Source organism: Somniosus microcephalus, chromosome 20 (assembly GCF_052327205.1).
Source record: "Somniosus microcephalus isolate GS21.2 chromosome 20, FLI_Smic_1.0, whole genome shotgun sequence".
Taxonomy (NCBI): Eukaryota; Metazoa; Chordata; class Chondrichthyes; order Squaliformes; family Somniosidae; genus Somniosus; species Somniosus microcephalus.
In genome coordinates this window covers 43,646,994-43,668,438 of record NC_141006.1, presented here as the reverse complement: position 1 = coordinate 43,668,438, position 21,445 = coordinate 43,646,994, and the positions used below count along the sequence as shown (strand labels likewise).

General features: G+C 43.0%; 1 protein-coding gene across 1 annotated transcript; it reads right to left on the bottom strand.

Annotated features, from left to right (window-relative positions):
• Positions 1 to 5,126: 5,126 nt before the first annotated feature.
• On the bottom strand, positions 5,127 to 19,218 carry pithd1 (PITH (C-terminal proteasome-interacting domain of thioredoxin-like) domain containing 1). Its single transcript, XM_085962538.1, has 6 exons — positions 18,881 to 19,218; positions 17,248 to 17,291; positions 15,359 to 15,436; positions 13,111 to 13,215; positions 11,774 to 11,882; positions 5,127 to 6,442 (listed from the first exon to the last, which is right to left on the bottom strand). Exons 1-6 carry the CDS (start codon positions 19,061 to 19,063, stop codon positions 6,341 to 6,343), a joined length of 621 nt encoding a protein of 206 aa, XP_085818664.1. The 5' UTR covers positions 19,064 to 19,218; the 3' UTR covers positions 5,127 to 6,340.
• Positions 19,219 to 21,445: the final 2,227 nt, after the last annotated feature.

Below are 21,445 nucleotides of genomic sequence, written 5' to 3'. Positions count from 1 at the left end.
ATAATTGTTCTTTAATAATGGGTCTTATCAACCTAGAAGTTACTGGTTGCAATTTTAGCACATGAACACAACTTATTTGTATGAGTAGTTTGCATCTGACCTCACGAGAGACAAGGATGCTTCCAATATATCGTAAAGGAGGAGGCAGTAGCGATATTGGATAGGATAATAGATAAAGAGGATGTACTTAAAAGGTTGGCAGTGCTCAAAGTACAAAAGTCACCCAGTCTGGATGGGATGCATCCTAGGTTCCGGAGGGAAGGAAACATAGAAGATAGGAGCAGGAGTAGGCCATTCGGCCCCTCAAGCCTGTTCCGCCACTTAATGAGATCGTGGCTGATCATCCAAATTCAGTACCCTGTCCCTGCTTTCTCCCCATATCTCTTTAGCCTTAAGAAATATATCTAACTCCTTCTTGAATATATTTAATGAATTGGCCTCAACTGCCTTCTGTGGTAGAGAATTCCACAGGTTCACCACTCTCTGGGTGAGAAATTCCTCCTCATTTCTGTCCTAAATGGCTTACTCCTTATCCTTAGACTGTGACCCCTGGTTCTGGACTCCCCTGCCATCGGGAACATCCTTCCTGCATCTAGTCTGTCTAGTCCTGTTAGAATTTTATAAGTTTCAAGGAGATCCCCTCTCATTCTTCTAAACTCTAGCGAATACAAGCCCAATTGACCCAATCTCTCCTCATATGTCATTCTTGCCATCCCAGGTATCAGTCTGGTGAATCTTCGCTGCACTCCCTCCATGGCAAGAATGTCCTTCCTCAGATAAGACGACCAAAACTGCACACAATACTCAAGATGTGGTCTCACCAAGGCCCTGTACAACTGCTGCAAGACATCCTTGCTCCTGTACTCGAATCCTCTCGCTATGAAGGCCAACATACCATTTGCCTTCTTAACCGCCTGCTGCACCTGCATGCTTACCTTCAGCGACTGGTGCACAAGGACACCCAGGTCTCGTTGCACTTCCCCTTTTCCCAATCTATTGCCGTTCAGATTATAACCTGCCTTCCTATTTTTGCCACCAAAGTGTATAACCTCACATTTATCCACATTATACTGCATCTGCCATGCATCTGCCCAATCACCCAACCTGTACAAATCACACTGGAGTTTCTCTGCATCCTCCTCACAGCACACACGCCCACCCAGCTTTGTGTCGTCTGCAAACTTGGAGATATTACATCTAGTTCCCTCGTCTAGATCATTAATATATATTGTGAATAACTGGGGTCCTAGCACCGATTCCTGCGGTACCCCACTAGTCACTGCCTGCCACTCGGAAAAAGACCCATTTATTCCAACTCTTTGCTTCCTATCTGCCAACCAGTTCTCTATCCAAGTCAGTACCTTACCCCCAATCCCATGTGCTTTAACTTTGCATGCTAGTCTCTTATGTGGGACCTTATCGAAAGCCTTCTGAAAGTCCAAATACACCACATCCACTGGTTCTCCCTTATCTATTCTACCAGTTACACCCAAAAAATTCCAGTAATTAGTCAAGCACGATTTACCTTTTGTAAACCCATGTTGACTTTGTCCGATCTTGTCACTGTTTTCAAAGTGCTCTGCTATTACATCTTTTATAAAGGAAGAGTGGAAATTGCAGAGGCTCTGGCCACAATCTTCTAATCCTCCTTTGGATATGGGGGTGATGCCAGAGGACTGGAAGATTTCTAATGTTACACCACTGTTTAAAAAAGGGGAGATATATAAACCCAGCAACTATAGGCCAGTCAGCCGAACATCAGTAGTGGGGAAACTTTTACAGACAATAATCTGGGACAAAATTAATTGACTTTTGGAAAAGTATGGGCTAATAAATGAAAGTTGTCCTGCATTTGTTAAAAGCAAATTGTGTTTGACTAACTTGATCGAGTTCTTTCATGAACTAACAGAGAGTTGATGTGTATCTGGACTTTCAAATGGCGTTTGACAAAGTACCACATTATAGACTTAATAACAAAATTAAAGCCCATAGGATTAAAGGGACAGTGGCAGCATGGATACAAAATTGGCTAAGGGACAGAAAGCAGAGAGTAGTGGTGAACAGATGTTCCTCAGACTGGAGGGAAGTATACAATGGTGTTCCCCAGGGGTCAATATTACTGCTCTTTCTGATATATATTAATGACCTGGACTTGGGTATACAGAGCATAATTTCAAAGTCTGCAGATGATACAAAAGTCAGAAATGTAGTGAACAATGAGGCGGATAGTAACAAACTTCAGGAGGGCTGGCAGACTGGTGAAATGGGCAGACACATGACAGATGAAATTTAACACAGAAAAGTGTGAAGTGATACATTTTGGTAGAAGAATGAAAGGCACTATCAACTAAGTGGTACAATTTTAAAAGGGGGTGCAGGAAGAGAAAGACCTGGGGTGTACATACACAAATCTCTGAGATGGCAGGACAAGTTGAAAAGGCTGTTAAAAAAGCATATGGGATCCTATGCTTTAACAGAGCCATAGAGTACAAAAGCAAGGAAGTGATGCTAAACCTTTACAAAACACTGGCTAGGTCTCAGCTGGAGTATTGTGTTCAATTTTGGGCACCACACTTTAGGAAGGATGTCAAGGCCTTGAAGAGGGTAGAGAAGAAATTTACCAAAATGGTACAAAAGCAAAATACTGCAGCTGCTGAAAATCTGAAATAAAACAGAAAATGCTGGAAATACTCAGCAGGTCAGGCAGCATCTGTAGAGAGAGAGAAACAGAGTTAACGTTTCAGGTCGATGACCTTCCGTCTTGACGAAAAGTCATCGACCTGAAACGTCAACTGATGCTGCCTGACCTGCTGAGTATTTTCTGTATTTACCAAAATGGTACCAGGGATGAGGGACTTCAGTTATGTGGAGAGACTGGAGAAGCTGGGGTTATTCTCCTTAGAGCAGAGAAGGTTAAGAGAAGATTTGATAGAGGTGTTCAAAATCATGAATGGTTTTGAGAAGAGTAAATAAAGAGAAACTGTTTCCAGTGGCAGAAGGGTCGTTAACCAAAGGATACAGATTTCAGGTGATTGGCTAAAGAACCAGAGGCGACGTGAGGAAACTTTTTTTTTTTTTAACCACAGTGAGTGGTTGTGATCTGGAATGCACTGCCTAAAAGGGTGGTGGAATCAGATTTAATAGTAACATTTAAAAAGAGAATTGGATAAATACTTGAAGGGAAAAAAATACAGGGCTATGGGGAAAGAGCAGGGGAGTGGGACTAAGTAGATTACTCTACCAAAGAGCTGGCACAGGCATGATGGGCCAAATGGCCTCCTTCTGTGCTGTATCATTCTATGATTTATACAACATTCATAAGTATGCTATTTTAAGAGACACATATGTTTATTTTAAAAACAGTAATACCAATTAAAAAGCAGAGGAATTTCATCACATTTTAAGCATTAAAATCACAAACAGTAATTTGTAGGCTAAAGTAATATCTCCTCTGACTCCTACCATGGATTACTCATCCAAAATAAACTGTTCAACTGTATCTTGGCATCTCCTTTTCTCCTGGAAAGGACACACACATGGGTATAACAACAGAAAATGCTGGAAAAACTCAGCAGGCCAGGCAACATCCGTGGAGAGAAATTAGAGTCGACGTTTCGGGTCAAAATCCTTTATCAAGACTAAAGAGGCACAGGGAATGAAATAGATTAAGAGGCCAGGCTGGGAGAGAACAAAAGAGAAGAGACATTAAGAGGTATTCAAAACGAGACGAGATGGTGATAGGACTAGTGGAGACAAAAGACAGCTAGAGCTAGAACTAGTCCTATCACCATCTCGTCTCGTTATGAATACCTCTTAATGTCTCTTCTCTTTTGTTCTCTCCCAGCCTGGCCTCTTAATCTAGTTCATTCCCTGTGCCTCTTTAATTTTGATAAAGGGTTTTGACCCGAAACGTCGACTCTAATTTCACTCCACGGATGTTGCCTGGCCTGCTGAGTTTTTCCAGCATTTTCTGTTGTTATTTCGGATTTCCAGCATCTGCAGTACTTTGCTATCACACACATGGGTATTCCTTTCTTGAAAATGATTGCTATGATGTATGTTTAATTGCTAGACTTGTTTCTAGTAATGTTTCAACGGCGGTCCACTCCCGAGACTGGTGCTTACCCTCCGAAGCAAAATGGACTAAACATTGTAGATACAGCTTTCTAGAGTGAATAAACACCAGCCCTATGTTTAGAAATTTAAAAAAAGTGTATTACCCTGCATTAGATAAAGGTATACTAATGGGATACCACATCCTCTACCACACAAGATTTGATCCTTACTTGTATGGGTCATAAACACAAGTAGCATGGCTCTTCAACCAGTCAGACCACTGGTTTCACCTGCAGTACTGAGGCTCAATGAGTCACACTAAAGATCAGATGCTACTTTCCAAATCAGGCACCTTCGAATCTTCATCTCCTTAGCCACATTCTACATGTATTACTACAAAGCAGCCCAAAAAAGAGAGGAAGTTGGGGAAGGAAAAGTCAGGACCCGGAGGCTGTGGACAGGCAAAGGTGGTGCTTGCGGGGAACATTCTGGAGAATCTGAAAAAAAATTAGTGAAGCACCTGTGTTTTACATTTGGGTGCCAAATAACCACAAGTTGTTCCTTACTGCAACCCGTTTCTTTAGATAGGGACTTTCTCTGTAAGGATTCAATTTTATTTCCCCTCCTGCAAGCCACTTCTCGTCACTTCCTCTTAAAGTCATGAAGCTGTTTTTATTGCAGATTTTGCCATGAATTTCGTCAGCTCTGCAGCAACCTATCAGAGGCCACAATTCAAGCTTGGTGAGCAGTATAAAAGATTTAAATCATTTGGACAGTCTCAGGCTGGCTGTAAGTGTGAGGCACATTAGAAGCAAGATATACATAAACAGGTGGAGGGGTTTATTTTCATTTCCTTGGTTTACATTCTAATTTCCATCACGTTACTGCATACTCTGGGCATGTACACAAGACAGCCCATTCACTGTTCTGTTTCTTGTGTGTTTGAAGTCAATTGTAATACAGCTTTTTAAAAAGAAATCTTCAGCAGCAAAAATTAACTAAGTAATTTGCAATGTAACCACTATTACCTTCAAGAAGAGAGGTGAAAGGATCACACACCGTCAGTCCAATAACAGCAACCATGCTTTATTTTATTTTCTCCTTAAAACCATGGTAGCATTCTCCGGTGTCATGGTCGCAAATTCCAAATCCAGAAAATATAAACGGAAAAGTTCAAACAAAGTGGATATATCAGCGAAAACCATCCAACCGATTCATACTCTGCCCATGTTAACACCAGCTTCAAGCTGTACAGTAAACCTCCATTCACCTGATTGATATTCAAAGGCCACAAAGATGTCCATGGCTATCTAATCTAATAGACAAAGCCATATGGGAAAAGCAGTAATTTGCAGGCAAAATGGGGAAAGAACTGATAGCAGGTTACATAGGATAGACATGGATGTTGGCGGATCATTTTATTCATTAAATCAATACATTTTTGGGCTGAATTCAGAGAGATTGGTTGTGCTGCCTCTGTTACTGATCTGTGATCATGTTTGAGAGTTACAGCAGTCCCTCTTTATAATAATCTCAAGATATCTGACGTCAGTTTATGCTCTTTGTGGCATTCAAAAAGCATCGTTAAGGATCTACTAGACTCTGAAGAAACTCGGTCCCCGTCTACTAAAAAAATCAATGAGGCCTCCAACCCCAGATACACAGATTTTAGTCATCTTGATCAGACATCATGGTGTGCTTTTTTTAAGCAGTGTAATTATTCTTATACAGATTTTTTGCCCCTTTATACTTCATAAAAATATAGGTTTAAATGGTTGTTCTTGTAGACCAAATTATTACCCGGGAACCAACAGGAGCAGAGAAACATCACAAGCAATGGATTATTCTGATGCGTGGATTTTGAGAGGCACACAGGACTCAGATTTGCAGCATTCATTGCCAAATACATATTTATAAATTGTTGATGAAAAATCAAAATTAGGTATTTCTTTTTAACAGAAATATCATATTTTAGGCTAAGAATATCAATATGCCAGCTACTTCTATTTAGTCACAAAATCAGTATTTTAACATTTACGAATTAAAGCAGCAACTGCAGACTCCAATTTAAACAGCGAATGTTATCTCCTTATTAATCTTCTGTTCACCACACCTTTGATGGTTTACAATTTACAAGATAGTCGCAATTGTATGGAGCTTATATATTATACCAGTCTATTCCACTGGACATTTACTGTGGAAGTCCCCGATATTCTAGCAGTACTTTCTTCCTGGTAGTGCAGTCTTCCCTTTTTGTGCACACTATAGCATCAGAAGTCACGGTTTAAGCGATGAAGTGTGTCTGAGGAGTGATGAGGTCAATTTTGTGATCTGTAGGATTGGCAGAAGCTTCATACGTACAAAGTGTCACTTCATGTCTGTGGCCCTGTCATAAAAGGAAAAAAAAAAAAGTTTTCTATATGCTTCAGAGTTTTTGTTTCTTAATTCTATCAGAGGATTACTTTCTTAAAGCGACTTGGGATGTTATATAAATGGAAATTGTTGCTGTTGAATAGTAATGGACTGAATTAAAAACTATTGGTTAGTTAAAAAGTAGTAAAACTAAATGTGCAAGTGAGTTCAGTCGCTAAATGCACCACATAAATCACGGGAACAGTAGCATAGTGGTTATGTTACTGAACTAGTAATCCAGAGGCCTGGAGATGTGAATTCAAATCCCACCACGGCAGCTGAATTTAAATTCAGTTAACTAAATAAATCTGGAATTAAAAAGCTAGCATCAGTCATAAAAACCCATCTAGTTCACTAATGTCCTTTAGGGAAGGAAATCTGCCATCCTTACCCGCAATGTGGTTGTCTCTTAACTGCCCTCAAAATGGCCGAGCAAGCCACTCAGTTGTAAAAAAAACGCTACGAAAAACAATAGAATAAAACCGGATGGACCGCATCGACTTCGGCACCGGCTACGGACACGACAAACCCAGCCCAGTCGACCCTGCAAAGTCCTCCTCACCAACATCTGGGAACTTGTGCGAAAATTGGGAGCGCTGTCCCACAGACTAGTCAAGCAACAGACTGACAGTCATACTCACAGAATCATACCTTTCAGCCAATGTCCCAAACTTCTCCATCACAATCCCTGGGTATGTGCAGTCCCACTGGCAGGACACACCACCAGGGGTGGTGGCACAGTGGTACACAGTCTGGAAGGAGTAGCCCTGGGAGTCTCAAGGCTTCAGGTCAAGCATGGACAAGGAAACCTCCTGCTGATTACCACCTACCGCTCTCCCTCAGTTGATGAATCAGTACTCCTCTGTGTTGAACACCACCTGGATGAAGCACAGAGTAGCAAGGGCACAGAATGTACTCTGGATGAGGGACTTACTGCCCAAGCTGGACGAACCCCAAAGGACATAGCTGCCTGTCTGGGCCTGCGACAGGTGGTGAGAGAACCAATACGAGGGAAAAACCTTCTTGACCTCGTCCTCACCAATCTACCTGTCGCAGATGCATCTGTCCATGACTGCATTGGCAGCACAGTCATTGTGGAGACGAAGTCCCATCTTCACACTGAGGACACCCTCCATCGTGTTGTGTGGCACTACCACCGTGCTAAATGGGATAGATTCAGAACAGATCTAGCAGCTCAGAATTGTATTCCACCACAATCTGTAATCTCATAGCCCGGCATATCCCTCACTCTACCGTTACCGGCATATCCCTCACTCTACCGTTACCGGCATATCCCTCACTCTACCGTTACCATCAAGCCAGGGGACCAACCCTGGTTTAATAATAAGTGTAGAAGAGCATGCCAGGAGCAGCACCAGGCGTACATAAAAATATGAGGTGCCAACCTGAAGACACTGCAACACAGGACTACGCGCATGCTAAAGAGCGGAAGCAGTATGCTATAGACAGAGCTAAGCAATCCCACAATCAACGGATCAGATCAAAGCTCTGCAGTCCTGCCACATCCAGTCGTGAATGGTGGTGGACCATTAAACAATTAACGGGAGGAGGAGGCTCCATGAATATCCCCATTCTCAATGATGGTGGAGCCCAGCACGTGAATGCAAAAGACAAAGGTGAAGCATTTGCAACCATCTTCAGCCAGAAGTGCCGAGTGAATGATCCATATAGGCCTCCTCCTGAGGTCCCCACCACCACAGAAGCCAGTCTTCAGCCAATTTGATTCACTCCACGTGATATCAAGAAACGGCTGAGCGCACCGGATACAGAAAAGGCTGTGGGCCCCGACAACATCCCGGCTGTCGTGCTGAAGACTTGTGCTCCAGAACTAGCCGCGCCTCTAGCCAAGCTGTTCCGGTACAGCTACAACACTGGCATCTACCCGACAATGTGGAAAACTGCCCAGGTATGTCCTGTCAACAAAAAGGACAAAACCAATCCGGCCAATTACTGCCCCATCAGTCTACTCTCAATCATCAGCAAAGTGATGGAAGGTGTCGTCGACACTGCTATCAAGCAGCACTTACTCACCAATAACCTGCTCACTGATGCCTTGTTTGCATTACGCCAGGACCACTCGGCTCCAGACCTCATTACAGCCTTGGTCCAAACATGGACAAAGGAGCGGAGTTCCAGAGGTGAGGCGAGAGTGACTGCCCTTGACATCAAGGTAGTATTTGACATCAAGGAGCCCTAGTAAAACTGAAGTCAATGGGAATCGGGGGGAAAACTCTACACTGACTGGAGTCATGCCTAGCACAAAGGAAGATGGTTGTGGTGGTTGGAGGTCAATCATCACAGCCCCAGGACATCGCTGCAGGTGTTCCTCAGGGCAGTGTCCTAGGCCCAACCATCTTCAGCTGCTTCATCAATGACCTTCCCTCCACCATAAGGTCAGAAATGGGGATGTTCACGGATGATTGAGCAGTGTTCAGTTCCATTCACAACTCCTCAGATAATGAAGCAGTCCATGCCCGCATGCAGCAAGACCTGGACGACATTCAGGCTTGGGTTGATAAGTGGCAGGTAACATTCACGCCAGAGAAGTGCCAGGCAATGACTATCTCCAACAAGCGAGAGTCTAACCACCGCCCCTTGACATTCAACGGCATTACCATCACAGAAACATAGAAGATAGGAGCAGGAGGCGGCCATTCGGCCCCTCGAGCCTGCTCCGCCATTCAATGCGATCATGGCTGATCATCCAAGTTCAGTACCCGGTCCCTGCTTTCTCCCCATACCCCTTGATCCCTTTAGCCTTAAGAAATATATCCAACTCCTTCTTGAATATATTTAATGAATTGGCCTCTACTGCCTCTGTGGTAGAGAATTCCACAGGTTCACCACTCTCTGGGTGAAGAAATTCCTCCTCATTTCTGTCCTAAAAGGCCTACCCCTTATCCTTAGACTGTGACCCCTGGTTCTGGATTCCCCGACCATCGGGAACATCCTCCCTGCATCTAGTCTGTCCAGTCCTGCCAGAATTTTATAAGTTTCAATGAGATCCCCTCTCATTCTTCTAAACTCCAGCGAGTACAAGCCCAATCGACCCAATCTCTCCTCATACGTCATTCTTGCCATCCCAGGTATCAGCCTGGTGTATCTTCGCTGATCTCCTTCCATGGCAAGAATATCCTTCCTCAGATAAGACGACCAAAACGGCACACAATACTCAAGATGTGGTCTCACCAAGGCCCCGTACAACTGCAGCAAGACATCCTTGTTCCTGTACTCAAACCCTCTCGCTATGAAGGCCAACATACCATTTGCCTTCTTAACCGCCTGCTGCACCTGCATACTTACCTTCAGCGACTGGTGCACAAGGACACCCAGGTCTCGATGCACTTCCCCTTCTCCCAATCTATTGCCATTCAGATAATAATCTGCCTTCCTGATTTTGACACCAAAGTGGATAACCTCACAATTATCCACGTTATATTGCATCTGCCATGCTTCTGCCCAATCACCCAACCTGTCCAAATCATCCTGTAGTTTCTCAGCATCCTCCTCACAGCACACACGCCCACCCAGCTTTGTGTCGTCTGCAAATTTGGAGATATTACATCTAGTTCCCTTGTCTAGATCATTAATATGTATTGTGAATAGCTGGGGTCCAAGGACCGATCCCTGCGGTACCCCACTAGTCACTGCCTGCCACTCGGAAAAAGACTCGTTTATTCCAACTCTTTGCTTTCTATCTGCCAACCAGTTCTCTATCCAAGTCAATACCTTGCCCCCAATCCCATGTGCCTTAACTTTACACTCTAATCTCTTATGTGGGACCTTATCGAAAGCCTTCTGAAAGTCCAAATACACCACATCCACTGGTTCTCCCTTATCTATTTTACTAGTACCATCACCGAATCCCCCACCATCAATATCCTGGGGGGGTCACCATTGACCAGAACCTTAACTGGACCAGCCACATAAATACTGTGGCAACAAGAGCAGGTCAGAGGCTGGGTATTCTGCGGCGAGTGTCTCACCTCCTGACTCCCCAAAGCCTTTCCACCATCTACAAGGCACAAGTCAGGAGTGTGATGGAATACTCTCCACCTGCCTGGATGAGTGCAGCACCAACAACACTCAAGAAGTTTGATACCATCCAAGACAAAGCAGCCCGTTTGATTGGCACCCCATCCACCACCTTAAACATCCACTCCCTCCACCACCGGTGTACCATGGCTGCAGTGTGTACCATCTACAAGATGCACTGCAGCAACTCACCACGGCTTCTTCAGCAGCACCTCCCAAACCCACGACCTCTACCACCTAGAAGGACAAGGGCAACAGGTGCATGGGAACACCACCACCTCCAAGTCACACACCATCCTGACTTGGAAGTATATCGCTGTTCCTTCGTCGTTGCTGGGCCAAAATCCTGGAACTCCCTCCCTAATTGTACTGAGGGAGTACCTTCACCACACGGACAGCAGTGATTCAAGGCGGCGGCTCACCACCACCTTCTCAAGGACAATTAGGGATGGGCAATAAATGCTGGCCTTGCCAGCGACGCCCACATCCCATGAACGAATAAAAAAAAATGTCCTAGTAAACCATACAGATCAGGAAGGTCCCAGGTCAGATCCCTACTTTGTGTTAATTTTATCTGGGGTGGTGCTACAGTTAGCCTTCGCACTTCGGCTGAGGAATGCAATAAACCATTTTTTAAAAGTTCAGATTCCTGATTATTATTCCGTGGCACGTACGAAGAGTGGATTTCAGGTGACAACAGGATCTGGCTCGGCTCTGAGGCCCCTTGGATTACAGGTGACTAGTTTACCAACACTCTGTCCTGAACTCATGCCTGAAAGATGATCATGTCATTAAGGGCCTGTAAAGCTATAGAAGCCTATGGAACTGTACCCCAAGTGTAAATCATATCATCCAGGAGAGGAAGGGTGAAAGTAACAACATTTAGAGATAAACAGGAAAAGGAAATAAAAGAGGTTTGGCTGCCAGTCATATTTCCAGGAGATGGGGGAGAAGAATCAGGATGTTCACACGTGTACATGGAAAATATCACCCACACTGTATCTTATTTGATCATAAGCATTACATACTTCATAAAACTGCAGTCAAATTACTTTAATATATTCAACCAGTCACCAGTGAAATTCCACACCAGCTCACTGAAAATATCATGCGAATTCCCAAGGCTCTCAATCACATCACAGCGAGGTCAATATTTGCTGTACAATATCACTCCAAGAGTAATGTAAGCTCTTGTCAGGGAACGGTTTTTAACTTTTCAAAGCTAATTTTATCGTGCTTTCAGACTCACCTCTGACCACTCCCCTCGCAATCCTACATAATAAATTTTTGAAGTCTCTGCACCAAAATTCTTGGCTATGTGAATGGAAAGATGGTGAACACTGGAGAAACGGGCTATCCTGAAAGAAAGAGGTAAAGCACCCTCATGAATTGTAAAAAATAACGAGGTAGCAATGTTAAAAAATATTGAATCTGGTGTAGTTACTAATTGGTTGGTATTAGTAGTTCAAGATGCCACTTTCTGCAGGTGTCAGTGGGTAATTATAAGATGGTCTCTATAACAAGTGGTAGAACTTTAATACTATTATGATATCTGTCGATGGCTCTTGCAAATGTAAAAGAATGTCATACATATTTTAGCCATTTGGCTAATTAACTATTGTGACCATGTTGTTCAATACCACTTGGCAAAGGTTTGTACACGACTATCATAGCAAAATCATTTGGCTGGCCTGCAAGGAAGGGGGTAGGAGTATTTTAGGCACTCGCCCTTCTAGCAGTGATGTGTTTTTGGCCACCTTCGATGGCAAGCAGCTAGCTGCAAATGCTGCTTTTGGAGGTGCAGGTTAAGACCATCTACTTTGCTGGTGTGTGCTGCCTCTGGTGGCAGGAACACTGCTCTGGTTACATTCACCGTTTGCCACCAACTCTGGATTTGTCATCAGTATCAAATTGCAAATATTAATGGGCTATGAACGAATTTCAACTGGTGCTGAATTTTCAGCAGTTTTTTTTATTGCTGTTGCAGTAGCTGGGTTGAGATTATCCAAATTAACTTCACCTAGGTGTATTAGAGAGGCTTTCGACCAAGCAGTCTGGATTTAAACCCAAGTTCTAAAAGGTGAAGGCTCAGTGTGCTAACCCACGATACTACCCACACACCTACCAGAGCAACACACACCTAATATTGACACAATCCTTGAATAGTTTGTGAGGCAACTGGTTGTGCTAAATATTGTTCATGTATTTTTGGAACTTTGAGCAAATTCTGGAAGAAACTTTTATTTTTAACTACAAGCCACTGACAGGCAAAATCAAAACTTGGTAAATAATCTTCTCCTGTGGACCATCATTTATTCACTTTGAATAATGTGTAATTAGTTTCAATTCCACATTAGTACCAGTTTAAGAGATTGTGAGGTGGGGTGGGGGGAAATTGGTCTTCACCAGTAGTGCAAAAGGCGCTCTTGGCGAATCGGCAGCCCATTTTTACATTGTGTTTGATTTTCCATTAGAAAAATCGTATTCAGTGTAAAACAGGCTGCTGATTTCCTGAGCATGTTTCACATTACCGGTGAAGACCATTTTCACCCCCTTTATATTTTAGCACACCAAAAATGGACATACTTCGTGTTATATTCCAGCTCCCCTGTAACATCTCGGTTCAGTTGAAACACCTGATCAGGTTCTCGGCCTGTGTCATCAAACGACATATGTGGGATGTTCTTATACCTGATTGGAAAACAAAAAGGAATTGATTAGCATATTCTACATTACTTAAGTGAAGATCCTGTAAGTGTATAAGCATTTTAAAACAAACAAAATCTCCAGATTAATTTCTTACTTTATTTTTCTTCTCTCTTACTTAACCACGAAGAGCCACAAGACAGCCTCCTTTAACTTGTAGTTATAACTTGCCACAGAGTTCACTAAATCGCTATCAATGCTGTACTGCGGTCAGTTGGCAGTAGAAGTGTTTGCCACAAGGCAAGAGGACACAGTCAATTATCTGTAGCTTTACTATCGTGCTTATCCTCTGGGAGCACGGGACAGATAGGCTAAAAATGTTCTCAACTGTGGCTGACGGAGTCAAGTGTCAGGTATGTGGACATTGGTAAGGAGGTTACTGCCTATACTTCCTGTCCAAACTAACATCCAAGAAAAAGCATAAGAAACATAGAAAAAGAAAATCAAGACCACTTGGGCCATCAAGCTAGCCCTTGCCACAGAGTGTGTACAATTTACCCCACTCCACTGTATCCCCTGCTGCCCTGAACTGGCCTCCCCCTCCTCCTACTGCCGCAGCCCCAACACTCCAACCTAACAGCCTGTCCTGCCCCAGACTCTAACCTGACAGCTCGTCCCAGTGTGGAAAGCCATATTTCCGGCCATAACCAGGAACCAACTTTACATTGCACAAGTACTACTGCTCCTTTAGTTACACAGTAAGCACTTGACGAACAAACCAGGGAATCCTGCCCTAGACTGAAAGAACGTGAAAGCAGCATTCCCAGGAACTGGTTTTAAGTTCAAGTGCTTACTGAGCTGAGCTGAGGAAGGTTGTGTTACTTAAAGTGTATGCTACACATACATTACAATTGCCAATTTACAGTATACGCTCAGTGTGCACTTGAGGCTTCGCTAGCTCTGTATTGGGAAAGCCTTTTATTAAATCTTCTGGGGCTAAGCAGAATTAATAAACAGCCTTTATTCTCCTCCTTCCTTGCTCATTGGCCGCTCATATCCCCGCCCCTTCTCAATACTTTTCCCCCTCCCCACCTCTCCCTCCCACCGGTGTTACTGCCTCTCCCACATTCCTCCATTCTTCCCCCATCCTGACAAAAACCTCTATCATCGTGTTCCCAGCCATGATCTGTGAACCAACCTTACTTTCTTTAAAGTTTTTAAAATAGTAAAAATACTGCAAACGTTTTGAAGAACTCATGGCCAATTTCCAAGTCATGGTTGTGAACACAACTTTTGCACATTTCCCAGTGACACTTCGCAACCACCTTACAATGCTCTCTCCTCCTAGGATTCCCCCAGCCCAAAACCACCCTTCCGCCGCTGCAACATCCAAGCATCCCCTCCCAGCATATCACTCCCATCAGCACAGGATGGTCGCAGTTCCAGAGAAGGCCCACCACCACCTTCTTAGGGCAACTAGGGATGGTCAATAATTGTGGCCTTTCCAGCATTGCCCACAACCTAAAAACAAGTTTTTGGGAATGAGAGAGTATCTATGTGAAACTTTCCCACAGGACATTAAACAAGGTGCACAAAGTCCACTATAAAGTAAATTGTACATGATCTGTGGAAGGGCTAGGCTTGATGGTTTCTTGTGTACCTGTAACTTCAGTCATTCACTAAACATTAATTTGAAGCGCTTATGTGGGCACAGAGACGGTTGAATACATTTTTGTAATTCAATGGTGTCCCGGCTGTGTAATTTATTCAGATTTAATTTTCAATCCCCAGAATAGCACAAGTTAATGCTCTGAAAATATAGCACACATTAACAATTGTCACAGTACTCATCCAAAATCTATCCCTCTGGTTCACTGGGATTGTACATTTTTAAAGTTTGGAGTCATTCTGGTTAAGTTAACCATCACTTTTAGAACATTCAACAATTCAGTAATGCAGCTAAAAATATAATTTTACATTTTAAAAAATGTATCCAGTGATTAGCTGTCCAAAGACAGGTTCACAGCTCTCTACTAGAACCGTCTAATGATAGACAGTTTCATAGAAAAAGCATAAGGTGCATCTTTTCCAACATAGATTTTAAATACAATTCCACTTTTTAGAAGCTGTTATTTTTTAACGTGATGTTGAGCAGCTTAAAATAAAAATAACATGTTTCGGCACTTACAGTCTCATTTCTGATGGATGGGTGTTATCATCTTCCCCCATTATTATTATTCCTTTGAGCTTCACAGTGCCTGTGAAACTGAAACAAGATAGAGAATAATTACCAACTCAGACACCTCAGCAGATCTGGGGCCACATTCTAGTACATGTAGATGTTCAGCAGGCCTCCTCCATATACATCACTGTAAGCAAACACTCATGTTTTACAAAAAAAACTGGAATCTGAGGCAAGCTCCGACACTTTTACACTGGTGTGTGTGAAGCCCCACGGCCCTACATGCACTCTTTGATCTCCTGACTCGTTCCCCATTGTCGATGCTCCACCCTGCCCTCTGGAACTCCTTCCATAAACCACTCCCTTCCAGTTATCAAAAAATCGTCTCCAAACTTTCCCCCCACCTTTTCGGTCCAGTACTCTAATTTTGTCTACCTGTTCTTCCTCTGTTCAGTGTTGTTCTGCATTGTAAAGTGTTCCAAGATGGCGTTTCGATGCGAGGAGCGCTATATAAATGCAAGTTATTTGTACTGTGTACAATAAAAGCTGGCAGTTAGACTTAGGCTGCAATTCAGCTTCTGGATTCTGTAGAGATTCATAAACTGGTCAGACTTTTCTCTTCTGGCCTATGGTGTCACAAGAAGTACTGTGCTTTGTTTAACTACAGCTTCAGGGTTCATTTTCAGCTGTATTGTCCAATGAAGTTTAATAGTGATACCAAGTGGCAGACAACCTGTATTTCAATGAACAACGGTAATTGGATATTGCACACAATGCAACTGCCTACATTTCAGAGTTCCCTAATTCAGTTATGTTGCTTAGAGAAGAAGAATGGAGTCGCAAAGCTCACCTGCTGGGAAGTGTTTACCTAAAGGCTCGGTGTTGTGGAAGAGCTGAGGGAATTGGGAATGCAGGTTAACAGGACATCAGGCTGTAAAAAAATTAATGGAATTCTAGGCTTTATTACAAGAGGTGTAGAATATAAAAGTCAATATTAAACCTTAATAAGGCCTCAGTTGGAGTAATGTGTGCAGTATTGAGCTCCACAATATAGGAAGAATATTGAAGCTTTAGAGAGGGAAGAATTCAGATTCATGAGGATGCTGCCTGGTATGAGGAAATACAAACACAAACAAAGGCTTGAAAAATTGGTTCTTTTTTCATTAGAACAATGATAGAAGTGTTTATGAAATAATGAGACAGGGTAGATAGAAACAGACTGTTTCCAGTATTGAGGGGTCACGAACAAGAGGTCATAGATACAGCATTAAATGTAAATGATTTAGAACAGAGGGCAGGAGAAATATCTTTCCACAGAGAGCTGTGAGACTGTGAAATTCACTTCCAGGATTAGTGGCTGAGGCATAAACCATGTCAACATTCAAGACTAGATTGGATTGGTGGATGAAGAAAAAGGGATTAAAGGGATATTGGAACTGGGTGAGTAAATGTGTTTAGAACTATTTTCTCTAAAGGAGGGTAAAGGCCGACAAGGACTGGTTTTGCCAAATGGCTCAATTTCATGTTGCAACTTCTATGTATTTATAGGGGAGCAGGAATAGACCAGAGAGGAAATTGTCCCCATGGCACTTTTACAGATATCATAAAGACCAGTTTACAGCAGCATCAGCAAAGCTTGCAACCCGTTTGCCTGTTGCCTGCAGCTGTTGTGCAGGTCAAGAAACCAGAGATTCAATGTACCTTCAAATTTCTGACATGATCCCAGACAACAGTAAACTTTTTTTCTGTTAAACTTACAGAAAACTTATTCATCATAATCATGTAGATCAGCACATATTTGATAACATTTCAATGCTTGTCAAAATACTTTAAAACTATTTCAATGAGGTGGTGCAACCATGTTTAGAGGAGAGTTTTTTTTTAATGTTACTTACGGAATATTAAACAGTAGCTCCTCATCATCATCACTTTCTACAAACTGCAAGAGAAAAGTTATAAAATACATCAGACAATGGAAAGATTTCCTTTCATTCAGTTACACTGATTGGCATTGCCATTTGTTCAAAATTTTCTAGATCCAATATCCTGCACATCTATTTGACCAGTTACAGTATCACTTCAAACATGACATAGAACTAAATTTGGTATTTATTAAGTTTTGTATTCGAATCATCAATTTATTTTCTATCCTAGTTACACCATCAAATATAATCCTAATCTGTAAATGAAATAGAATAAGTAGATATTAAAAACATTTTTTGCCTAGCAGTGCTAAGGAAACAGTTCACTATCATTTTCCTACAGATAAACAGATGCAGTTTGCCATTGACTTTACCTAACTGTACTCAGCAAATTTGTTAAGATAGTATTGTTTAGTAAGAATAGTTTGCAACATCTGAAAATTAAAATCATATTCTAGTGTCTCCCTGCAGCTGTTCAGACTCTAACATGGATGACCCCAATGAGATCTACAGAATTCATGCGCATTTCGTTTCCCACATGGAAATCTTTTTTTTAAATTTTCTAGTCTGAAGACACAACTGATTAGCATTCATCAGCACTACGATAACATTCTTGTCTAGTCTGCCACTGCAGCAGAACTGTTAATGCGCAGTATGAATACTGTACAGCATGCAGTGAACCAATCATTGGAGATCTATACTTAATACATTTTAGTAACTACATTACAGAATTTACATATTTACATCTCTATTGCTGTAACTCAGTTGTATCAGACCACTACAAAGAATAAAACCGATGGACCGCTTAGCTGCGGCAAAGGCATAAAATTGGGACATGACATTGGCATACCCAGCCTAGTCGACCCTGTAAAATCCTAGTCACTTAACATCTGGGGCCTGGTGCGAGCTGTCCCACAGCCCAGTCAAGCAATGGCCTGACATAGTCATACTTTCAAAAATTATACGTATCAGCCAATTCTCACCTGCTGGTGGGACAGGACATACCATCACCACCCCTTGGTACATTCCGTCCCAATAACAGGACAAACCCACCAGACGTGGGGACACAGTACAGTAGTATACATTCAGGGAGTGGCCCTGTAAGTTCTTAACACTGACTCCAGACCTCATGAAGCCGCAGGGACAAGGAAACCTCCTGCTGATTACCACCTCACTCAGCTGATGCATCAGTACTCCTCCCTGTATATATCCAATTCCCTTTCGAAAGTTACTATTGAATCTGCTTCCACCACCTTTTCAGGGCAATGCATTGCAGATCATAACTCACTACATAAATCCTCATTTCGCCCCTGGATTTTTTTGCCAATGATCTTAAATTAGCGAGTTAAATTCTGCTGTGGTGGTTCATGATATTATCGCAATCAGATGGTATGCTCGTGATCGCTTCCAGGCAATGATTATTCTGCATAATACATTACAGGTTTTGTTTTCATCATCCTGAATAACAGATTTACTGTCAATCCCTGAACTTGATTCCAGGCCTGCACTATATTGCAATCAGCAACTTACCTTCAGTAATATGTAGCTCTGTAACTATGCTGATTTGAGTATTTTAGGCCTGTATCTTTGGCACTGCTGGTCCTACCTTAGTCCGGTCCTGCCTCTCCTCCCACGGCTTGAAGACCAGCTTGCCGGAACCCTCACTCGCCTCGTTCAAGCACTCCAACCTCTCCTGGTCGATCTTCTTGAAGAGGCCGTACTCTACGCCTCTGTTGGCGGGGTCCTGGTGCCCCTCACACTGGCACTGGCCGTGGCCGTGCCCCGACATCCTCACTCCGGCCCCGTTGCTATTGCCGTAAGTTGTGTCCGCGCAACTGTCGTACGGCGAATCACTGGAAGCGGCGGCGGCGCGAGCTTTTCCGCGTGGCCGTGGTCACGTGATACGGCCCAGCCGGGGGATAGAGCACTTACACATCCGCCATCTTTAAACAGGAAGTGTATCACCGCACGCCAGCGTGAAGTGTGTCATCCAAAGGTAACCGCTTTAAGCAGCAAGAGTGGATGATGTCATTTAAATAATAACAGGCGATGCTCTTCTCTCGCCAACAACTTATTTTAAGAGTGTATTTACAGCACTATCGGTACACGGACCGGGAAACACAATAAAAATACTTGCATTTATATACTGCCTTTCACGACCTCAGGGCGTCCCAAAGTGATTTAGAAACATAGAAGATAGGAGCAGGAGTAGGCCATTCGGCCCCTCGAGCCTGCTCCGCCATTCAATGCGATCATGGCTGATCATCCAATTTCAGTACCCTGTCCCTGCTTTCTCCCCATACCCCTGAATCCCTTTAGCCTTAAGAAATATATCCAACTCCTTCTTGAATATATTTAATGAATTGGCTTCTACTGCCTTCTGTGGTAGAGAATTCCACAGGTTCATCACTTTCTGGGTAAAGAAATTCCTCCTCATTTCTGTCCTAAATGGCCTACCCCTTATCCTTAGACTGCGATCCCTGGTTCTGGACTCCCCGACCATCAGGAACATCCTTCCTGCATCTAGTCTGTCCAGTCCTATCAGAATTTTATAAGTTTCAATGAGATCCCCTCATTCTTCTAAATTCCAGCGAGTACAAGCCCAATTGTCCCAATCTCTCCTCATACATCATTCCTGCCATCCCAGGTATCAGCCTGGTGAATCTTCGCTGAACTCCTTCCCTGGCAAGAACATCCTTCCTCAGATAAGGCGACCAAAACTGCACACAATACTCAAGATGTGGTTTCACCAAGGCCCCGTACAACTGCAGCAAGACATCCTTGTTCCTGTACTCAAACCCTCTCGCTACAAAGGCCAACATAGCATTTGCCTTCTTAACCGCCTGCTGCACCTGCATGCTTACCTTCAGCGACTGATGCACAAGGACACCCAGGTCTCGTTGCACTTCTCCTTCTCCCAATCTATTGCCATTCAGATAATAATCTGCCTTCCTGTTTTTACCACCAAAGTGGATAACCTCACATTTATCCACGTTATATTGCATCTGCTATGCTTTTGCCCAATCACTCAACCTGTCCAAATCACCCTGGAGTTTCTCGGCATCCTCCTCACAGCACACACGCCCACTCAGCTTTGCGTCATCTGCAAATTTGGAGATATTACATCTAGTTCCCTTGTCTAGATCATTAATATATATTGTGAATAGCTGGGGTCCAAGGACCGATCCCTGCGGTACCCCACTAGTCACTGCCTGTCACTCGGAAAAAGACCCGTTTATTCCAACTCTTTGCTTTCTGTCTGCCAACCAGTTCTCTATCCAAGTCAATACCTTGCCCCCAATCCCATGTGCCTTAACTTTACATGCTAATCTCTTATGCGGGACCTTATCGAAAGCCTTCTGAAAGTCCAAATACACCACAGCCACTAGTTCTCCCTTATCTATTTTACCAGTTACATCCTCAAAAAATTCCAGATTAGTCAAGCACAATTTACCTTTTGTAAATCCATGTTGACTTTGTCCGATCCTGTCACTGTTTTCCAAGTGCTCTGCTATTACATCTTTTATAATGGACTCTAGCATTTTTCCCACTACCGATGTCAGGCCAACGAAGTATTATTTTGAAGTGCAGTTGCTATTGTTACAAAGGAAACACGGCAGCCAATTTGCACACAGCAAACTCCCATAAACAGCAATGTGATAATGACCTGATAATCTGTTTTAGTGATGTTGATTGAGGAATAAATATTGGCCAGCACACCAGGGCTAATCCCCTGCTCTTCTCCGATATAGTGCTATGGTATAGTTTATTTCCACCGGAGAACTGATGTGACCTCTAACATTTCATCCTCTGACAGTGCAGCACTCCCTCAGTATGGCACTAGAGTGTCAGCCTAGACTTTTGTGGAGTGGAGCTTGAACCCACAACCTTCTGACTCAGAGGTGAGTGCACTACCCACTGACACCATAAAGGAAGATAATGGCAGTTGGTGGTGACAAGTAAAAAGCAAGGAACAAGAGGCACCTCATCTGAAGTGTTTATGAAGATTTTGTTCGCTGCACGAGAACAAAGTGTAGGCGCCTTGGCAGGGGCCAGGTGGCTAAACTCAATTTTATTTTAAAAATAAAATCCTAATGCTCTGGAGCAAAAAATAAGTTTGTTTTTGATTTTTTTAAGCCCACTTCTGCTTCCATTTCACTCAAGCAACATA